We start from the raw sequence: 16,919 nt of genomic DNA, 5'->3' as shown, positions 1-16,919 counted from the left end.
TCTGCTTGGCGGCAGCAGCGAGGAGCCGAATCGGGCTTTCCCCTTTGCGTGGGCGGCGGGGAAACCCGGATCTTCGGCTCCTCGCTGCTGCCGCCGAGCAGATCAGCTGCTGGGCGGCCGCGGCAGCAGCGAGCAGACGAAGATCCGGGTTTCCCCGCCGCCCACGCAAACTCCACCATCTGCGCATGCGTGGCCATGGAAAAAGGGTGCGCATGCGCAGATGGTGTTTTTACTTCCGCAACCCTACATCGCGAAAAATCGATTATCGCGAGGGGTCTTGGAACGGAACCCTCGCGATAATCGAGGGATCACTGTATATTAAAAAAAGGCCATCTTAAAAACCACTGGACTGTATGTAAAGCAAATAACTAAAGGTAAAAGGGAGAAGAAACTGTTATGGTTTAGTAATGATTTAGTAATGATGAAAAAAAGTCTGCATATAGGAGGTATAAAGAGTCTGGAAGTGTAGAAGAATAGAATAGAATAGAATAGAATTTTATTGGCAAAGTGTGATTGGACACACAAGGAATTTGTCTTGGTGCAGATGCTCTCAGTGTACATAAAAGAAAAAGATACATTTGTCAAGAATCATGTGGTACAACACTTAATGATTGTCATAGGGGTCAAACAAGCAATGAAGAAACAATCAATATTAATAAAAATCTTAGGATACTAGCAACAAGTTACAGTCATACAGTCTTAAGTGGGAGGAAAAGCATAGGAATGATGAGAAAAACTAGTAGAATAGAAGTGCAGATTTAGTAAAAAGTCTGACAGCGTTGAGGGAATTATTTGTTTAGGAGAGTGATGGCGTTTGGGAAAAAACTGTTCTTGTGTCTAGTTGTCTTGGTGTGCAGTGCTCGGTAGCGACGTTTTGAGGGTAGGAGTTGAACAGTTTATGTCCAGGATACGAGGGGTCAGTAAATATTTTCCCTGCCCTCTTTTTGACTCGTGCAATATACAGGTCCTCAATGGAAGGCAGGTTGGCAGCAATTGTTTTTTTCTGCAGTTCTGATTATCCTCTGAAGTCTGTGTCGGTCCTGTTGGGTTGCAGCACCAAAACAGACAGTTATAGAGGTGCAGATGACAGATTCAATGATTCCTCTGTAGAACTGTATCAGCAGCTCCTTGGGCAGCTTGAGCTTCCTGAGCTGGCGCAGAAAGAACATTCTTTGTTGTGCTTTTTTGATGATGTTTTTCATGTTAGGTGACCATTTTAGGTCTTGAGATATGATAGAACCTAGGAATTTGAAGGTCTCTACTGTTGATTCTGTGTCGTCTAGTATTGTGAGAGGTGGAAGGGTGGAAGGGTTTCTCCTAAAGTCTACCACCATTTCTATTTTTTTTTTAGTGTGTTCAGTTCTAGATTGTTCTGGTCACACCACAAGGATAGTTGTTCAACTTCCTGTCTGTATGCGGATTTATCATTGTCTCGAATGAGACCGATCACTGTTGTATCATCTGCAAACTTCAGTAGTTTAACAGATGGATTGTTTGAGATGCAGTCATTAGTTTATAGAGAGAACAGAAGTGGTGAGAGTACACAGCCTTGGGGGGCACCTGTGCTAATTGTACATGTATCTGATGTGATTTTTCCTAGCTTCACCTGCTGCTTCCTGTCTTTTAGGAAGCTTATGATCCACTTACAAGTGTGTTCAGGTACTGCTAGCTGATTTAGTTTGGTTAAGAGAATGTCCGGTACGATGGTATTGAATGCTGAACTGAAGTCCACAAAGAGGATCCTAGCGTAGGTCATTGGAGATTCAAGATGTTGAAGGATGTAGTGTAGAGCCATATTAACAGCAGCATCTGTGGATCTACTTGCTCGGTATGCAAATTGCAGGGGGTCTAACAGTGGATCCGTGATGGTTTTCAAGTGGAACATCACTAGCCTTTCAAAAGTTTTCATAACTACAGATGTTAGAGCAACTGATCTGTAGTGATTCAGTTCCTTAATGGAGGGCTTCTTTGGCATTGGGATGGTAGTAGAGCGTTTGAAGCAGGAAGGAACATAGCACAACTCTAGTGATTTGTTGAAGATTTGGGTGAAGATGGGGGCCAATTGGTCAGCACAGACTTTTAATACTATGGGTGGATATAGCATTGCTTCCAGCTGTAGGGATTCAGCTCCAGTGATCTCGGAGGCTGATGTCTTAGAAGAACTTGAACTATTAAAGACAAATAAGGCAATGGGTACAGATTGCATCTACCACAGATTTCTTCAAGAACTCAGATCTGTGATTGCTGCTTCCCGACTGATCTGTTTAACCAACCCCTTTTAACAGGAGATGTTCCTGATGATTGGAGAATGGCCAGTGTTGTGCCTATCCACAAGAAGGGCAGTAGAGAAGATGCTGGTAACTACAGGCCAGTTAGCTTGACATCAGTTATAGTTGAAATGATAGAGACTCTACTCAAAAAGAGGATAAATCAACACCTAAAATCCAATAACTTATTGGACCCAAACCAGCTTGGCTTTACTGAGAGCAAATCATGTCAGACTAATCTCAATGATTTCTTTGACTATGTCACAAAGGTGTTGGACGAAGGTGGTGCCATGGATATTGCCTATCTGGACTTCAGCAAAGCCTTTGATACGCTTCCACATAAAGAGTTGATAGATAGGTTAGTGAAGATTGGACTTAATCCCTGGGTAGTTCAGTGGATTTGCAGCTGGCTGAAGCATAGATATCAGAGGGTTGTTGTTAATGGCGAGTATTGTGAGCAGAGCCTTGGTTACAAGTGGTGTACCACAAGGGTCTTTTCTGGGTCCTATTCTTTTTAATATGTTTGTGAGTGACATAGGGAAAGGTTTGGTAGGGAAGGTATGCCTATTTGCCGATGACTCTAGAGTGTGCAATAGGGTTGATATTCCTGGAGGCGTCTGTAATATGGCAAATGATTTAGCTTTAGTAGATATGTGATCAAAGCAAGTTGCAGTTTAATGTTTCCAAATGTAAAATAATATACTTGGGCAAAAGGAATCCTCAATCTGAGTATTGTATTGGCAGTTCTGTGTTACACAAGAACAAGGGGCACAATCTGAGGTTAGTTGGGGGAAAGATTAGAAGTAACCTGTGAAAATATTATTTTACTGAAAGAGTAGTAAATGCTTGGAACAAACTTCCAGCAGAGGTGGTTGGTAAATCCACAGTAACTGAATTTAAACATGTCTGGGATAAACATATATCCATCCTAAGATAAAATAAAAGAAATAGTATAAGGGCAGACTAGATAGACCATGAGATGTTTTTCTGCCATCAATCTTCTGTGTTTCTATGTTTCTATTAGGACTCCAGACATGCACCTTCTGTGTTGCTTGCACGAACAAGATTTCTCCAAGATTGTCCCACCCTGTTTCAAAGGGACTTGAAGATTTGGCTTTGTGACGGATGACTAGTGCCTCCTTTTAATTTAGATTGCTTTCAGTTGTTTCCAGTCAGTTTGGTATTCTGCCATCTCTATCCTTTTTTCTTCTCTTTCTTCTTGTCATGTTTCTCATGCTTTAAATCATTTGTAAACTTCCCAGTGTTGCTACAAGTCAGGCAGCACATAAATTTAATAAATAATCATTTCCGTTCTTGGAAATGGAAAACTGTAAATGTTCTGACATTTAGCATCCTATACACAGCATTTATGTGATCATTTTTATTGTACAGTAACTTCAAGAACGAATATGTAATAAGTCTCATGATATTTACATTTAATGTCTGTCTGTTTAGTATAATTGTATTGTTTTTAACAGATGTCTGCAGTGGGAAGGAACTATTTCCGTCATCCTTGGAACCAGTTTGATGTAATAATCATAATCATTGGAATTATAGATGTTGTAGTTATCAATATCATTCAAAATGCCCCAGTATCTGGTATTATTAATATTATCAAGGTATTTCGGTTTCTTCGTGTTGTAAGAGTTCTACGTCTCTTAAAGGTAAACATAACTATGTTGTGTTGAATAATTGAAGGTCTTGTTTGTTTCAATTTTTTTTTAAAAAAAAATCAAATATTAAAATATTAAATCTGTTTAGTCCATTATTTATTTATGCTTATTGACTGTAAGCGTTGGATTGTTTGACTGTTCAAATAAATTAAAATCATTTAAAGTGTTCTCTGCTAATTTGTGAGCACAGACCAAACATTTATGGAATCTGTAAGGTGGAAAGGCTAGTTGTATTACCAGATTGTATTAGCAGAACATGAAGAGACACTGAATATGCTTCTCAACAGTCTCTGTCTTACCTTTTATTATAAGCTGGGTTATTCCGTGTCAAGTGGATCAATGGTCCCCTCCTTACCATCTCAGATTTTGATGAAATTTGGCACATAGTTTTTTTATGATATAAAACTATGCTGTGCAAAATTTTAGTTCAAAAGACTAAAAATTGGGAGTTCTAGGAGACCTCAAATAAAGGGTTGCAAAATGCTGAGTCACCAAAAATGACATTTTGGGCCAACTTCTAGAAGCTGTAAATGCAGCAGTTTCAGTAATATGTTGGAGATATTTGGAGAACTTGCACACCTTGTAAGGCTTTATAAACTGGCAAAACCCCATGTACCTAGTCCTCTTACTTTTTACATGGTTCAGGCTCAAAAAAATACCTGAAAAATGAATTTACAGCAATCTTCAGGCTGGTGTAGTTTCAAAACTACTTGGCTTTCAGGTTGATTTTTGGCAGGTGTACTAAGTACATGGCTGCAATGAGGACTTCCAATTTGCAGCACTTTCCTTCAAGTTGTTGAAAAAATATAAGAGTTCAAAGTTGGTACTTAATGGGGTTTTGCCAAATTTTGGCTATCTTTGATGCCCTGCTTGATCCTGTAGGGTAGCTTCAAACCTTCTCAATTTAGCACCATTAGAAATAGCAGATTCTCTTCTTTAAGAATATATTGTTGTTAATTTTGGAGTCTCTTCATATAAGGGTCCAAAAAAGTGGGGGTTTGTCAGCATTGTTGCATGATAGAGGAAATGGGCCCATTGATGTTTCTAATGGTTGTATAAGTCAACTAGTGCTTTAAACATGCATTAGTCCATGGTGGCTATGCCTCTACCATTTCATTTTAGGAAATGGCAACCTCATCGCCAAGAGGTCATGCCCAATAGCCAGGCATGTCCAACCATGGATGGGGCACTTGGCACAGGTTCCCAAGCCTCAAGTTGGGCATCTTACATCAGGTTCCCGAGCCTCCCTTGGGTGTCTTTGCCTAGGTTCCCAAGCGTAAAGGAGGTGTCTTAATGGTTTCCAAGCCATAGTAAAATATCTGTGCTGGAGAGACAAGAATTTTTCACTGATAATTTTAGCTGGTTTTCTGGTAATTTATCCTGTGGTCCAAGTGCTGTAGTTGCTGGTATCTGAAGAACTGCTAGAATATGCTGTTCAGGAATCCAACAGGAATCTCTTCTGCTAGCCCAATGAAATGATTGTGCATAAAGTTGATCAAGGCATCATGTTTTTCAAATGAGGTGTCACATACTTTGCTAATCCACCATTCTTTGTCATAAACACAGACAACATACTGACCAAGCTGAAGTTCAGACACATTTATTCCAGGTACACTCACTGCGATCTCTGACTTACAAAGCTTGGCAACAAATGAGGAAGAATCATTTGACAATGAAATTTGGTTCAAGTCAATTGGAATAAACTGGTGATTTTCAATGAGTTCCAGCAACTGTGGCAGCTTTATTTATTTATTTATTTATTACTTAGATTTGTATGCCGCCCCTCTCCGAAGACTCGGGGCGGCTCACAACACGTGGAAACAAATCATAAATTTATTTATTTATTTATTTATTTATTTATTTATTTATTTATTGGATTTGTATGCCGCCCCTCTCCAGAGACTCGGGGCGGCTAACAGCGATAATAAAACAGTGTACAATAGTAATTTGGTATTGATGATTAAAAATCAATTAATATAAAAACCAAACATACATACATACATACCATGCATAGAATAATAATAATCTAACAAGTTTAAAATTAAAAGATTTAAAAGACCCCATATACTAACAGACATACACACAAGCATACCATATATAAATTAAACATGCCCAGGGGAAGATGTTTCAGTTCCCCCATGCCTGACGGCAAAGGTGGGTTTTAAGGAGTTTACGGAAGGCAGGAAGAGTAGGGGCAGTTCTAATCTCCGGGGGGAGTTGGTTCCAGAGGGCCGGTGCCGCCACAGAGAAGGCTCTTCCCCTGGGGCCCGCCAACCGACATTGTTTAGTTGACGGGACCCGGAGAAGGCCCACTCTGTGGGACCTGATCGGTCGCTGGGATTCGTGCGGCAGGAGGCGGTCTCGGAGATATTCTGGTCCAATGCCATGAAAGACTTTAAAGGTCATAACCAACACTTTGAATTGTGACCGGAAACTGATCGGCAACCAATGCAGACTGCGGAGTGATAGTGAAACATGGGCATACCTAGGTAAGCCCATGACTGCTCTCGCAGCTGCATTCTGCACGATCTGAAGTTTCCGAACACTTTTCAAAGCTTTACTGAATCTTTTCTCTTGCGCAGATCGTGAAGATTCAATTTCATCCCTGGAAACAAAAATGAACTTGATTTTATTTATTATTTTTCACAAAATTCAAACAAGCCTTGTGCTGTGAGAATTTGGCCTTTTTTGGGTTGTTGCAAACTAGTCTGAGCAGCTAGTCAAAATTTCTTCAAACATGTTATGAAACTTGGCCTCACCCTTCCATTTCCTAACAAACATTCCTGTTTTTTAATACAGTGGTACCTCGGTACTCGAACGCTTTGGTTCTCGTACATTTCGGATAACGAACAAATTTTTCAGCAAAAATTTGCTTCGGTATCTGAACAAAAATTCAGATACCGAACAGCCAGAGAAAATTTTGTTCATTATCCGGCAGCTTCGGGGGGGGCTGAGGAGCTCTATAAGAGCTCCAAGCTGCAGGAAGGGTGAGGGCTGCTGCAATTCCGGCAGCTTAAAGGGGCTGAGGAGCTCTATAAGAGCTCCAAGCTGCAGGAAGGGTGGGGGCTGCTGCAATCCCACTCCTTTTTGCTCCTTTCCTTTCCTCAATGCTTCCTCTTATTACCTGTAAGCAGCTGCAAAACTTTCTCCCTCCTGGCGGCTGCAACAGCTTCCCTTCGAGGAACAACAGCGCCGGGAACGTCACGTGATGAAGGGAAGCCGCCGGAGCCATCCGCTCCAGCAGATTTGCTCATTTGGCATTGATGAAGAAAATTTTGCAAAAGCTATATGAAAAAGAAACTGATATTTTTCAAATTGTATCAGATTTGTATAATTCTTTCTTTGTTGGATGAGAGTTATGTTGATTATATGGCTGATATTTACAGGGAGATATTTACACAAGTAAGATTCATGTAAATATTTTGACAAAATGGTCAGATATGGGAGATTCTATTCTATAACTTACTTTTTAAAAAAAGTTTATTTATGTTTTCAAATACAATAAAAAGAATTATCTTATTATATATTGCAGATCATAGCCCAGTTCTATTTCCTTATATAACAATTCCATTTATGATTAATTACGTCTCTTCTATAACTTACAATGAGCGTCTGCATTTGCAGAATGGCAGAGATAGAAGACCTGGCTCACATCCTATTTGATTGTTGCTTGCATAAGGGGATGAGAGACAGGTACCTTGGTCTATATACCAAACACAAACAATCCATTGGTATCCTCATATCACAACAACCTACTTTATATGTGGCCAGAACCTGAAAATAACATTTAACACAGGACAGTATTTAAGCAAAATGGTTCGGATGAGATCTGCATATATGGAGCTCATTGGGGTAAATTTCAGGGGTGACACTAAAATATAATTTTATCTATATCTTAAATGATTGTATTTTATTCAATTCATTTTAGACTGCATTTTATTCCAACTTCATTTTTAATTGTATTTTATTCCAATTTCATTTTAAATTGTATTTTATCAAATTCCATTTTAAACTGCTTTTATCAAATTTTAGTAATAATTTATTTCTGTAACTTTGCAGTTTTATATGGCCCAAAGGCTGATCAGTAATGACTCAAGCCAAGTCATGTCCAGAAAGACAAAAATCATGAGCTGGGTTTTTTCCTCCTCTAAATTGAAAAATAACAATATTTTTCTATAAGCCTTTATTTTAATTAAATGCATTAGATTACAAGAAATTTCATGGAATTCTATCTCTCATAGCATGATTCTTATAAAGTTGAGCAACCCAAAGCAGAATGGATCCAGTTTCTGCTACATTAAATCATTTCTTTGTAGTTAAATCTTTGAGGGGGGAGGCACCTATTCATTTTTGGCAAACCTATTCTATACTGCAAATTTATGAGAGACTCTCTTTTGAATGTTCCCAATTTCACCCTCAATTCTCCTCTAAATAATTTCTAATCTGCTCTTTCCATCTTTATGTAAGTGTGCACACATATTTTCCTTCATAGTCGTTCATCAGAACTCTACAATCCAATTTGCTCCATAACTTTATTCACCAATGCCCTTCCTTACAATCACTTTGTAGCCTTCTCAAAACATTCTCAAGCTGCTAAACCGAAAAACAAGCATGTGTTAAAAGAAAACGCAAAATCAAAGACTGATCATGAAAGTAATATGAGACTCAATAGTATTCCTTATTTTTTTAAAAATGTATTGGATGGTTGCAAGCTTCATTTATTTAATCAGCTTCACTTGTGATTATTCAAGACATAAGTCAAAGTTATAATGACTTAAAATGGCCAATGTAATTTGATACCAACAATGTTTCCAGAAAAAGCATTTACTGCACAGTTCCCTTGCCTCATTCATTACATTTAACTGATGGTGTTCAGATAGTATTATCTTTTATTTGTGCATTCTATGTTTCCTTTTTTTTTCGTCAATCAAAAAATATAATGGTAGAAAGGTATAGAAATAAGAAAGGTAGGTTTGAAAAAATGAAGAGATGCAGCAAGCATCACTATGGGGAGTTTGAAAAATTGTGGCAATCTGAAGAAAGCAATAGGGAAATCAGAAAATAACAAACAAGCTGAGGAAATTAGTAATTATTGAACAAAGCAGATAAAATAACATTGGAAGTTGGGAAAGTGAAACAGAAGATTAATAGAAATATACTGTAGTTTTTATGATAGAGTAAGATAAGATATGCAGATGGACAAAGAAGTAGTTTTGATGGAAAGGATGCACAAAAGGGTGTAGAAAAATATCAATTTTTAGTATATTATCTATTTCAGGTAATGATACCTAATATAATTTTCTTGTTGGATAAACAAATAAACAAACAGCTCACTTTTCGCTATGATATTGCTAAAGGATATGTTCAAGGTGAAGAAGATATAAAATGTTTAATTGGACAGATTTCTGGCCACCAGAAAGTTTATGTTGTGAGTAAAATAGCCATGTATTTAAAGAGAAGTATTTTGCCGTATTCTTTATTTACGCTCTATAAATGATTATTTTGAAAATACAGTGTTCCCTCGATTTTCGCAGGTTAGAACTTCACGAATAGCCTATACCACGGTTTTTCAAAAAATATTACCGTAATTAAAAAATACTTCACGGGTTTTTTTCTATACCACTGTTTTTCCTGCACGGTGACGTCATACATCATCACCAAACTAATATTTTTTGCAAATGAATAACAAAATAATAAATATTATTGTTAATAAATAATTATGTTTATAAATATCAGGATCACTAAGTGTCTTATTCAATGGTGAGTACCAGTAATAATGGTGAGTAAATGGTTGTTAAGGGAATGGAAAATGGTAATTTAGGGGTTTAAAGTCTTAAGGGAAGGCTTATGATACTGTTCATAGCCAAAAATTGTGTATTTACTTCCGCATCTCTACTTCGCGGAAATTCGACTTTTGCGGGCAGTCTCGGAACGCATCCCCCGCAAAAATCGAGGGAACACTGTATATTCATATCCCAAAAATATTTTTATATAATGCATTGCTGTAACGTAATATATATGAATACACAAACGAAAAGTTAAGATGAGCAAGAATATGAAACTGAACCTTTAAAAAGCAGTTTGGTCTCATTTATGTTATTGATAAATTCTACGGACTGATTCTGTTTTCCCTCAGAGAGGTACTGTCTGGAGTTTGTGTTTAGGGGCAAGAAAATGCTTATCTTTCAATTATATTAATTTCTTTAAAATGATAAGTATTCCCATTGTGGAAATTAAGAACAAATAAATGAATAGTTAGGAGAATGAGATTAGGCCTTAGAAATATTATCTTATGATTATGAATTTCTTCACTGATAGTCTTGATCATGATTCACAAAAGTGTTTGTGTTGTATATACTTATATGTAGTGCTCTAGCAAAAATTGTGTGTTCTAGAAATATCTGCTTTAAAGTTAATTTGCAGGAATAATAGATATAGATCATTGTAGACTATTTAAATACTCTATTGCATAATAGAGTATGCCTCTATTGTAGACTATTTAAATACAGTACTCTATATTTAAATACTCTATTGCATAATAGAGCATGCCTCTATTGTAGACTATTTAAATACTCTATATTTAAATACTCTATTGCATAATAGAGTATGCCTCTATTAGGCATAAAGTACTCAAACTAGAAAATGTGTGTGTGTATGTGCCAGTGTGGCGGAAACCTGATGACCAGCTGGCCAGCATGCACATATGCCTCAAAAACCCAACAACCATCTTGCCGGTGTGCATGCGCACCTTGGAAACCTGACGACCACCAGGCTGACCTAGGGCAATGGTGCGCATGTCCACAGAGAGGGCTTTATGTGCCACATCTGGCATTCGGCCATGGGTTCATCATGATGGTTTTATTGCATTCTTTACTTTAAAAATAGTTTTAGCCACTAATAATGTAAAAGATACCATACATGAAAAACATCATTGGGAGTAAAAAAACCCAGAAGGGGTGGTGGTGGGAACCAAGCTACGTCATTGTGCTCTGTAGCCTTGCTTCACCATTTATAAGTTCGTTAATATAAAATACTTATTCCTTAACAGGCAATTAGCAAAATTTTGGAAAAGAACAAAGAAGAAGCCATGAAAGAGTTAGGTATGAATTTAAAGAGATTGTTATTATTATGACTTAATATTGTTTTAATTGTTATTAATGGAATTTTAATTTCCATAGTGTTAATTTTTACAAAGCTGACATAGCATTTTCTATGCGCACTAAAGAACTACTCAAAACAAGGACAATCAATTCCCATACATTGATGGGAATAAGGAAATCGCTGACCATTTGAATAGCTACTTCGGTTCAGTTTTCTCATAAGGCAGCTTACAATATAATACTATGGGTGGATATAGCATTGCTTCCAGCTGTAGGGATTCAGCTCCAGTGATCTCAGGCCTATGTCTTAGAAGAACTTGAATGGTTAAAGATAAATAAGGCAATGGGTCCAGATGGCATCCACCCCAGAGTTCTTAAAGAACTCAGATTTGTTATTGCTAACCCCCTGACTGATTTGTTTAACCAATCCCTTTAATCAGGAGATGTTCCTGGTGATTGGAGAATGGCCAGTGTTGTGCCTATCCATAAGAAGGGCAGTAGAGAAAATGCTGGTAACTACAGGCCAGTTAGCTTGACATAAGTTATAGTTAAAATGATGCATGAGTGTACTGCAGCAACCCCTGCTCCAACTTGTTTGTGACTTGTTTTGAGTATACCAGGGGCTCCCTCATACCTCTACAGAACCACATTTCTTTCCTTGATACTTTGTGCTTAATGACCTTTGTGTCTTGGAATTACAAGAGCAACCAAGACTACCTGGATTGCTATTATTAATACAATGTTCACCTCGACTCCAATTGCATAGCAGTATCGGCTGACAATGAGTCAGTCGAGGTGACTGGGGCTAAACGTCTTTGTCCATCTGTCTGGGAGGAGTTTTACTTGGTGACACCTGATGAAGTGGACAAGGCCATTGGAGCTGTGAGTTCCGCCACCAGTCTACTGGATCCGTGTCCCTCTTGGCTGGTTTCGGCCAGCCGAGAGGTGACACGGAGTTGGGTCCGGACCCTTATAAGGAGGCACTTGTGCGCCTCCTCCTCAAGAAGCCTTCCCTGGACCCAGCCGTGCTTAATAACTATTGTCCAGTCTCCAACCTTCCCTTTATGGGGAAGGTTGTTGAGAAGGTGGTGGTGCTTCAACTTCAGCGGTCCTTGGAAGAAGCCGATTATCTAGGTCCTCAACAGTCTGGATTCAGGCCTGGCTACAGCACGGAAACTGCTTTGGTCGCGTTGACGGATGATCTCTGGCGGGCCTGGGACAGGGGCTTGTCCTCTGTCCTGGTGCTTCTTGACCTCTCAGCGGCTTTCGATACCATCGACCATGGTATCCTTCTGCGCTGGCTGGAAGGGCTGGGAGTGGGAGGCACTGTTCTCCAGTGGTTCTCCTCCTACCTCTCCGGTTGGTCGCAGTTGGTGTTAGTGTGGGGTCAGAGGTCGGCCTCTAGATCTCTCCCTTGTGGGGTGCCTCAGGGGTCGGTCCTCTCCCCCCTGCTATTCAATATCTACATGAAACCGCTGGGTGAGATCATCCAAGGGCATGGGGTGAAGTATCATCAATATGCCGATGATACCCAGTTATACATCTCCACCCCATGTCCAGTCAACGAAGCAGTGGAAGTGATCTGCTGGTGCCTGGAGGCTGTTGGGGCCTGGATGGGTGTCAACAAACTCAAACTCGACCCAGACAAGACGGAGTGGCTGTGGGTCTTGCCTCCAAAGGACAATTTGACCTGTCCGTCCATCACTCTGGTGGGGGAACTACTGACCCCCTCAGAAAGGGTTCACAACTTGGGTGTCCTCCTCGATCCACAGCTGACATTGGAACATCTTATTTCGGCTGTGGCGAGGAGGGCGTTTGCCCAGGTTCACCTGGTGCACCAGCTGTGGCCCTACTTGGACAGGGAGTCATTGTTCACAGTCGCTCATGCCCTCATCACCTCGAGGTTCGATTACTGCAACGCTCTCTACATGGGACTACCTTTGAAAAGTGTTTGGAAACTTCAGATTGTGCAGAACGTGTCCGCAAGAGCCATCATGGGGCTTCCCAGATTCGCCCACGTTTCTACAACACTCCGTGGCCTGCATTGGCAGCCGATCAGTTTCCGGTCACAATTCAAAGTGTTAGTTATGACCTTTAAAGCCCTATATGGCATTGGACCAGAATACCTCCGGAACCGCCTGCTACCGCACGAATCCCAGCGACTGATAAGGTCCCACAGAGTTGGCCTTCTCCAGGTCCCGTCGACTAAACAATGTCGTTTGGTGGGCCCCAGAGGAAGAGCCTTCTCTGTGGTGGCCCCGGCCCTCTGGAATCAACTCCTCCCGGAGATTAGAACTGTCTCCACCCTCCTTGTCTTTCGTAAACTACTCAAGACCCACCTATACTGCCAGGCATGGGTGAGTTGAGACACCTTTCCCCAGGGCTCTTTATATTTTATGTTTGGTATGTATGTGTTGTTTGGTTTTTAAATATGATAGGCTTTTATATGCTTCTTTTTTAATATTAGATTTGTTTCGCTATAATATTGTTTTTTCTTATTGTTGTGAGCCACCCCAAGTCTTCAGAGAGGGGCGGCATACAAATCTAATAAATTATTATTATTATTTTAGTAGCTCTTAAATGAAAGAGAAAAAAAGGAATGGAAATAAAATTTTTGTGCATAACTGAAGCAGTCATCAATTCTTAAATTCCATAGTATAAACATATAAGGACATATACTTTCTATCTTGCTTTTTAAAAATTTCATTTTTTTCACCTATAAAATCATATTTGTGATTTTCCTTGATAATGCACTTTTTTTCTTTTTAAAAATACAAAGTTTTATTTTAAAAAATACCTGGGGATAAATTATGCTGATGTTTAGAGTGGGCAATCACTGCCCTTAAATCTCATCTTCTATCACTTTTCAGTTGTAAATGAATGGAGAAGATTTACACAGGTAGTCCTCAACTTATGCCCAAAATTGAGCCCCAAATTTCTGTTGCTAATCAAATATTTGTTACATGAGTTTTGCCCCACTTTATGACTTTTCTTGCCATTGTTATTAAGAGAATCACAGCAGTTGTTAAGGTAGTATCAGTATCACAACTATTAATGAATCTGGCTTCTCCATTTACTTTGGTGGTCGGAAGGTTGCAAAAAGGAATCACATGACTGCAACCACCACAAATACAAATCAGTTGCCAAGCGTCTGAGTTTTGAACACATGACCATGGGGATGTTGCAATGGTTATAAGTGTGAAAATTGTCATAAGTCACTTTTTTTCCGTGGCTGTAAGAGGTGGTATTCAGCCGGTTTGGACCAGTTCACACAAACCGGTAGGGGAAATTTGAACTGGTTCACCAAACCAGCAAATACCACCTCTAGTTGGCCCCACCCACTCGCTTGCTGCTTGCCTCAACCACCTGCTCGCTCCACCCACCATCTGGTTGCTTGTTATTATAAAAGTAATTTTATTGATTTTATAATAAGACAAAAGCAAAAATAACAAAACACAAAAATGAAAATACTTGTGTTTCATTTAAAGTTATATTAAAGTCAATAGGATAGGAAAAAAACTCTTGATTTTTCTTCCTTTTCCTTTTAGTTAGTTTTTATTTTTTAATCCAATGAGGACCTCCTGCAAAGAATTTTCAATTTTGGAAAAATAATGCTTTATATTTTTGTTCTGTCCTTCAGTATAATTTAATCAGTTTTGCTGTACAGTATTAACATAGTTGTAATCTTGTACATCATATGAATGGAATTCTGCACTTATTCAGAACCTTGTTCAGAATGTTATAAAACTGAGGGTTTTTTTAGAGGCATAATTTTTCAGATCCATTTTTGCGTATCTCCATAGCTGTAGTTGCTATTAGTCTTGTAGAGGGGGCATTTACTCCTAAGCAGTTTTCTTTCACTTTGAATGGCATTTATGATTTCTTGTTTTGAACAAATATTTTTTGTTTATCTTAGGATTAATGCAGCGTGACTATCCAGATATTGTCATTGCTGTGAAAACCAGACAAGCAGTTCAAACAGTGCTAAATACAGCTTTTGAAACTCTTAAAATTATGATATCAGGAGGAATTGTGGATAAAAATGAAGGAAATGAGTTACATAAGGTAATTCAAACAAAATTATATTTGAAACATGAGATATTTCTGTTAATATAGAAACATTCAAATTATATTTACAAATTTTGGATATGTTAAAAATATAAAGTTGGAAATAAAAGTAAACAATATTTTCATTAATCTCATATGGATAAATTTTCATTGAAAATTTTTTGAGAACATTAAATGGTTGCATATTTACTTTTCGCACAGATTTATGCCAAAATTTTGCAGGCAAATATAATTTGTTCCTACTCTTATCTGCATTCTGCCAGTGCTCCATCATCACATTTTGTTGTATGAAGAAGCAACTGAGAGTTAATAAAACTTCCCACTAGTTTCAACCATGATGGATTGTAAATAGCTTAGATGACAAATCTGAAAATACTTCAGTGAGATAAACTCTAGAAGCATTGTATTGGGATCAATAAGATTTCTGGGTACAGTATGGTGAATTGCACTGAGTAGGCTTTTTTTCTCTATTATATGTTTCTTTTTTTCCCATTTTATTTTTTATTAAATATATAAAGTAACATAATAAAAACAAATGCAAATTAAACTCAGAAAAAAGAGAGAAAGAATAAAAGTACACAAAAGAGAGAATAGCAACAACAACAATAATAAATAAATAAATAGAGAAATAGAATAGAACAGAACAGAATAGAATAGATTAGAATAGAATTTTTTATTGGCCAAATATGATTGGACATACTAGGAATTTGTCTTGGTGCATATGTCTCAGTGCACATAAAAGAAATGTACAGAGTACTTATCAAGAATCATGAGGTGCACCACTTACCGTATATACTCGAGTATAAGCTGACCTGAGTATAAGCCAAGGCACCAGTTTTTGCCATAAAAGCTGGGAACATTTATTGACTCGAGTACAAGCCAAGGTTGGAAAATGCAGTGGCTACTGGTAACTTATAAAAATGGAAACCAATAAAATTACATTAATTGAGGCATTAGTAGATTAAATGTTTTAGAATATTTATTTAAAAGAAAACCAGTAAACTAGCTCTGTAAGTTTAGTTTATTTTTTAAAAAAATAGTTTATTAATTTATTTAAAAAGGAAAGGGGAAAAAAGGATACAAAGGAAAAGAGAAAGAGACATAGGACACATATCCAAATAGCATGAATAACATAACTTATTACATATCAGTATTGGATATTAAACTATACATAATAAAGTAATATTTCTGTTCAAAGTCTAAATTATATAAATTCATATCAATTACATACACTATATGAGTTCAAAGGTGGGTTGGTTAACTTTATTATATTATAGAATGAAGTGGGTGTTGGAAGATATGTGGAAAAGTGAAGTGGGATTTTGTTAGGGGGGAAAGAAAAAGGAGGGGAAGACCTGCAGTTTAGCAGGGGTTGTTAGCTTGACGACTTGTTAATTTATGATGTATGGTGGGTGCATATGATAGAGAGGAAAAAGTTGGATTGTTAGTGATTACAAGTCAATATCAAAAGAATTTAATTCAGACAGTATATGAGACTAATGTCTATTTAGTATATTAAATTGTATGTGAAGGGTATTAATTTTTTTTATTTACCACGTGATCTAATGTGAAATGGAAATGTGTGTTTAAATAGTTTCTTTTATCTTGTTAGCAGTTGCTTTCTTTTTTGTTATTGTTATTGTTGGATAACCATAGATACCACTCCTCCCAAGCCTTGTAGAACTCTGAATCATTTTTATTTTGTATTTCCATCGTCATTTCTCCACTGCACTGGGAAGGAGAGTCCAACATGGTAATTCACCAATCTTATTGGTAGAGACTGAGTTAATTTAAATATTTAAATACGAGGT

General features: G+C 37.9%; 1 protein-coding gene across 1 annotated transcript in view; it reads left to right on the top strand.

Annotated features, from left to right (window-relative positions):
• LOC139158437 (solute carrier family 9 member C1-like) overlaps positions 1–16,919 on the top strand; it is a 186,295-nt gene that overhangs the window by 113,852 nt on the left and 55,524 nt on the right. Inside the window, exons 16-19 of the mRNA XM_070735749.1 lie at positions 3,746–3,931; positions 9,219–9,368; positions 10,989–11,040; positions 14,957–15,105. Of these exons, the coding sequence (XP_070591850.1) occupies positions 3,746–3,931; positions 9,219–9,368; positions 10,989–11,040; positions 14,957–15,105 (537 nt within the window). The remainder of the gene's footprint in view (positions 1–3,745; positions 3,932–9,218; positions 9,369–10,988; positions 11,041–14,956; positions 15,106–16,919) is intronic.

The sequence above is a fragment of the Erythrolamprus reginae genome, chromosome 1 (genome assembly GCF_031021105.1).
Source record: "Erythrolamprus reginae isolate rEryReg1 chromosome 1, rEryReg1.hap1, whole genome shotgun sequence".
Lineage (NCBI taxonomy): Eukaryota > Metazoa > Chordata > Lepidosauria > Squamata > Dipsadidae > Erythrolamprus > Erythrolamprus reginae.
This window is presented reverse-complemented; position numbering and strand designations above follow the sequence as displayed.